Raw genomic sequence first — 5,878 nt, forward strand, 5'->3', positions numbered from 1 at the left:
TCAGTCAGATTCTGACTTCTCATTAGATTTAGATGATTTTCGCTTTCTTTTTTTCTTCTTTTTCTTTTCTTTTTTTTTCTTTTCCTTCTTCCTCTTTTTTTTCTTGTGTTTATCTCTACATTCTGAGGAAGTGGAGCTGCTGCTATCTTCATCATCCTCATCACTGTTATCTTCTGAGGTAGAGTCCTCCAGGAGCTGCTTCAGTTGCTGTATTCTAAGTTTAAAAAATGTAAATGAGAATTCTTTCTAGCTCTCCTCTACCTGTAACAGTTTTTTCTAGCTTTCATCTGTTTCCTTTCTAGTTTGAGAAATGGAAGCTGCACACAAAGGGCAGGGGAACTCTCCCTCTCTTGCTGAATTACACTTAGGAGTTTTCACAAACCAACAAAATACCTCTTTTGAGGTGATGAGCAGATGCTCTGTTCTTAGGGGCTTTCCATCCCGTGGGATATCAAAGACAGATTATTGGGCAATATTTATGTGTGCAAAATAAGAAGGCAAGAGCTATGTCCAGACCACCACAAGAAGTTCAATGCTTATCCATACACAGATGCATATGGGAATTACAATATTATGACATTCATGGTCCTGCTGATACAGAGATGATGCCAGTGAGGCTGACAGAGTAGTCTCTACTTTAGATGCAGAGATATTATGACAGGCATTCTTCCTTTGAACTTTCATGGATTACTGGTAAATGGGGGACTAACTACTTCCTTTTTTTATTGTTTTCTTCAGTATCCTTTCCAAGGATTTGCTAACATACCTGCAGCACTACTCTACGGGCCACCTATAGTTTGTTCAGTTATCTCACTGATGCAGTTCAAGTAAGAAAACATCAGAGAACTCTGCTGCTTTTATATATTGAATAATAACTTCACACAAAGAACAAAATCCAGTGCCTAGAACTAGCTTTCTAAATCCACTCCTTGAGTCTACTGAAGGCACTCTGATGTACCAAATTTTAGAAAACATCTCAGTGAAGTCAGTGAAAGAAAAGTAGGAAGCACTAGGGTGATTATTGAGAAAGTAGAAACACATTAATGTTTGCCAACATAAAGAAACTGCCATTAAAAATGTTCTAAGTCAGTACCAGTAGCTTGTATCAAATTTTCACCTATACATTAGTATCATGTTAGCAGAATGAAAAACAAACTGAAAAAGCAGTTTACCACAGAAACACACTTACCTCATTTCTTTTTCATGACGTTTATTTTCCCTTATAATATCATACATTGGATCCTCATGTGCCTTTAGAAGCAGAAAACATAAAATCCAGTGTTGATAAAGAAAAGTATTCATCACAGACTGCTGTATTTCTTAAAAAAATAAACCAAAGCAGCCCAATACAAGAAATGTTTACCAAAAGATAAATACATTTAGTGAGCTCTTAATCCACAAGTACACTCTCACACTTAACATCCTTAATCTGAACTGTTTTTTTACTTCAGGAAAAGCTTATCTAGCTACATTAGCAGTGAAGGGGACTCTCCTTAGGTACACTACCTCTCTCCCTCTCTGATCATAGTTAACTAAGAGAACCACCCCATACGTATATTATAGGAAGAGCTAGAGGGAACATAGAAGTTCAAAATAGAAGGAACATTTAAGTTTAAAATAATTAGCAGTGCCCTTACAGCATATTTAAAAAAAACTTGGATACAAAACCAGAGGAATACAAGAGCAAGGAATATAAGACAAACTGATACTGAAGTTGGAGTTGTCCTAATATGCTATGCACTACTATTACTGGTTCTTAAATTAGTTATTTTTTAATTCAACAGGCATTGCAGATTGTTGAGAAAGCAAATAGCACATCAGTTTTATGTATATTTAAGGGGAATTTGTGCCATGCGAGAAGGCAGCAAAAAGATCAGGTGATCATTTCTTTTGGAAGACTTGAGCAAACAAGTTCAACCAAGAAGAGGTATCAGATGGTGACTGGAGGTGGGAATTACAATGTCAGTAGCAACTGAAAGATGCTGGAAATGCACCATCAAGGGCCTTGGACATACAGCAAGAGTTTGAGGCAACAGAGAAGCCTGAGGAAAAATGAAAAGTAGAGGCAATCTGGTCATGAAAGCAGGCTGAAAGTACTTTTTACAGCAACATTCTGATTGGACAGAGTAAGGCCAGATTGCATTTTTCAAGGATAGAAATGAGGGCTTAAGAAACAAAGTGATGAGAACTTGAAATGTAGTTTAACAATGCAGAGCAACAGAAGTTAAAGAGGTCACGCAGAATGAATCTGCAGAACAGAGATGTGGCCTCATGTAGCACAAGATCAGACTTGTAGACAATGACTGGACTACAGACCTAGACAACGGGCTTCATGATGTGGTTGTTCACTGAGAGTGGAAGGCTTGAAGCAGCTGTAATGTGGGCAGCTCAAGCTTGACTAAACATTTTTTGTTACGTTGACATTTTAATCACAAAAGCTGAATATAATGGTTGAAACAGGTTCTTGAAGATTTCCAATTTTAATGTAAAAATTATTAATTCTCCTGTCGAAGAGTAGGTTTTCTGCAAAGTAGTCAAACATCCAACCACATCTGTAGCTTTTTCTTTATTAGGAGATTTTCGGCATCTATATTATACTAGAGACAGAGGAAAAGTCCTTAATAAAGCATCATCTAATAGGCTTCTCTTCACTTGTAAGATTCAGCCATCATCAATATTAAAAAATACAAGTGTTAGCACTACAGTATTTGTACTCACTACTCTAAATTGTTCCAATTTCTGATTGCCTTTAATAAAGAATGGGCACTCTTTGTCTCCTGTTCTGTGTCCGTAACGTTTACACCTCCAACCTTTAAAAAAAACAGAAGCAAGCAGTGAATTGCACCTTTAAGCCAGACCAGAAGAAGAAAAGAACAAACAAACCAGAAAACATATTTCTGCAAAATGCTTTACATTTGTTGAAACAAATAAGAGAGGTACAAGTATTATGCTGATCAATGTAATGCCTGTAAAATGCAAGGCTATTACAGCCTTCAAGGCATTGACTGCTTTTATATCAATTTGATGCCAATCTACCTGGACCTTGTCACCTGTCCACCAGACACTCTGCCCTCCCCCACAGCAAATGGATAGCTCCCAACTACATCTGGAATGTTTTCAGCCTTACACTGCATGACTTTGACTTCTTTTCCCAAAGGCATCCAAAGCCCTTTGGTTGGGGCATGTGCCAGGAATTCTCGTGCACTTTCATTGCCTGGTACATCAGGTATGCAGTCTTCTGGTTTGGTTTCATTCTCCTATGGAAAAAGATAAGGACAATACAATCACTTTTCTTTTTTTTTAACTTTGTAAAAATTAATAGTGCCAGTGGGCAGACCTTCACTTAACATGCAACCTATTTCCCCTGTAAGTTTTCATGTAACACAGGAAGGATCTAAAATACCTGACCCTTTTAACAGCATGACTTTTTTTTTTTTTTTTTTCCAGTTGGAACTTTATTGCCATATTAATTCCATTCCTTCACATTTATGCTAGTAATTAATTTCTATAAATAAAATAAATTAAAACCTAACAGACAAGCAGAGATTCCTTTTTCTGCTTTATGCTAACGAAACTTAACCAAAACAGCCTTTAAAACACCAAAAAGTATATTTTAGATTAAAAGCACTACATTATGGCTTAGGTAAATAAATTTGGCAAAAGTAATGATCATTATGACATTATTTTTACACTTCAGTATTGGAGAATAATATTGAAAATATGTCAAACTGAAAATCTACTTGACCATAAATGACTCCCCTCGACTCACACTATTAAATACTGCATTAAGTGCATGTGCTGAGAGGTTATGAAAGAGCTGGTGTCATCCTGTCTGATTCTGGGTATTTCACTCTGGATTCATCAAGTCAAAGAGGCTGGCTTGTAACTGAGGACCTCTGAGCTGTCCCCCAGAAGCCACCACTTCTCTCTGTAATTTATATAGGTAACATAGACACTTCAGATAAACAGCTAAAAGACAGGTTGTGTGAAAATGCCTCATGATACTAAACATTTACTGCAATATTTTTACCAACCTTAATTAGCCCAGGGGGAGGTTTCTCATAGCTGGAAAGCAATAGAAATCTTGTCATTCTGCAGCATTGCCATATTAATTCCATTCCTTCACATTTATGCTAGTAATTAATTTCTATAAATAAAATAAATTAAAACCTAACAGACAAGCAGAGATTCCTTTTTCTGCTTTATGCTAACGAAACTTAACCAAAACAGCCTTTAAAACACCAAAAAGTATATTTTAGATTAAAAGCACTACATTATGGCTTAGGTAAATAAATTTGGCAAAAGTAATGATCATTATGACATTATTTTTACACTTCAGTATTGGAGAATAATATTGAAAATATGTCAAACTGAAAATCTACTTGACCATAAATGACTCCCCTCGACCCACACTATTAAATACTGCATTAAGTGCATGTGCTGAGAGGTTATGAAAGAGCTGGTGTCATCCTGTCTGATTCTGGGTATTTCACTCTGGATTCATCAAGTCAAAGAGGCTGGCTTGTAACTGAGGACCTCTGAGCTGTCCCCCAGAAGCCACCACTTCTCTCTGTAATTTATATAGGTAACATAGACACTTCAGATAAACAGCTAAAAGACAGGTTGTGTGAAAATGCCTCATGATACTAAACATTTACTGCAATATTTTTACCAACCTTAATTAGCCCAGGGGGAGGTTTCTCATAGCTGGAAAGCAATAGAAATCTTGTCATTCTGCAGCTTAGCACAGACAAATAAATTGAGAAAACACAGTTTTTTCAATGGTATGGAGTTAAAACCTTCTCCTCACATTTTCCCTTAAATTTTAATCTACCAATAACCACCTAGAATGGTACCACAACACAGACACCTGGATGCGGAGCAGACCGAGACGCAGCGCTTGTCACATCAACACGTGCACCTCTTGCAAACACCCTTCGGATTCATATCCTTGTGGGAGACCAGCTACTTTCATTGCACTGTTTTACAGGGACGTGTGGTACGTCCAGCTTTGCTTCAGTTACCATAGATGCACAATGCTGTCCCTTTCTTCTGTAGCACCTCCCCCCCCAAATCTCTGTTTCTTTACTCCAGCACTGCTGAATCATAGAAATGCTCAGCTGAAAATGTCAAGTCAGACTGTTCCTTGTGTCTGCCTTTGCCAGCCAAACCTAGTATATATGAATTTCATCTTCTTCTCCCTGTGTATTAAACCTAAAGACAGAACCTCACTCACCAAAGTACCATCTTCCCCGATGCATTTCTCTGGGGTTAACAGTAGATGTAAGGCTTATTAAAATCCAAATAGCAAGCAAGTGCTACACAGAGCACAAAAACCGAGGGAGCACGTGTGCTTAGAAGTTAAACACCTCAACACCACCAAGTTATTTTTAACAACAACTTCTGGAGTGCTGTTTTAGTGCATTTTGTAACAACCAGCGAAACACTTTCACTTGGGAAGGAGAAAATCAAGTTCTTGCGGACCTTTGTGTGTTTTTATTCCATTAAAGCCGCTTCAGCGAGAAAGCACAAGGCCTTTACAGCAGCACGGGCTGCTGAGCACGGGCTGCTCATGGAGCCACCGGGCAGATCTCAAACCTTTCACCTTAACGTGCTTTTTTTTTTTGTGATCCCCTCGAGTGGAAACGGGATGAGGGACCTCTCCTTCTATGCTGAAACTCCTTATGACTTCTAGGAACCTGGAAGAGACCCGCTTTCCCCGCCCGGGATCGTCACGAAGCCACCGAAGGGCCCGGGACTCCGCGGGGAGAGCGCAGCGGCGCTGGGGCACACACACACACAGACACACACAGACACACACACACACAGACACACAGAGACACACACAGACACACAGACACACAGACACAGACACACA

General features: G+C 38.6%; 1 protein-coding gene across 1 annotated transcript; it reads right to left on the reverse strand.

The window, feature by feature from the left end:
* Positions 1-5,247, reverse strand: RP9 (retinitis pigmentosa 9 (autosomal dominant)). Its single transcript, XM_009998098.1, has 6 exons — positions 5,237-5,247; positions 4,677-4,707; positions 3,128-3,257; positions 2,719-2,810; positions 1,190-1,251; positions 1-214 (listed from the first exon to the last, which is right to left on the reverse strand). Exons 1-6 carry the CDS (start codon positions 5,245-5,247, stop codon positions 1-3), a joined length of 540 nt encoding a protein of 179 aa, XP_009996400.1.
* Between the last annotated feature and the right edge of the window lie 631 nt (positions 5,248-5,878).

The sequence above is a fragment of the Chaetura pelagica genome, unplaced genomic scaffold (assembly GCF_000747805.2).
Source record: "Chaetura pelagica isolate M959 unplaced genomic scaffold, ChaPel_1.0 scaffold485, whole genome shotgun sequence".
Lineage (NCBI taxonomy): Eukaryota > Metazoa > Chordata > Aves > Apodiformes > Apodidae > Chaetura > Chaetura pelagica.

Bases quoted from the DNA above. Each gene is read 5' to 3' on its own strand.
- RP9 (XM_009998098.1), bottom strand. The intron at 3,258-4,676 runs GTTGGTAAAAAT...CTTTTTCCATAG, and splicing joins CTCCCCCTGGGCTAATTAAG to GAGAATGAAACCAAACCAGA. The intron at 1,252-2,718 runs GTGAGTACAAAT...CTGCTTCTAAAG, and splicing joins AATTGGAACAATTTAGAGTA to GCACATGAGGATCCAATGTA.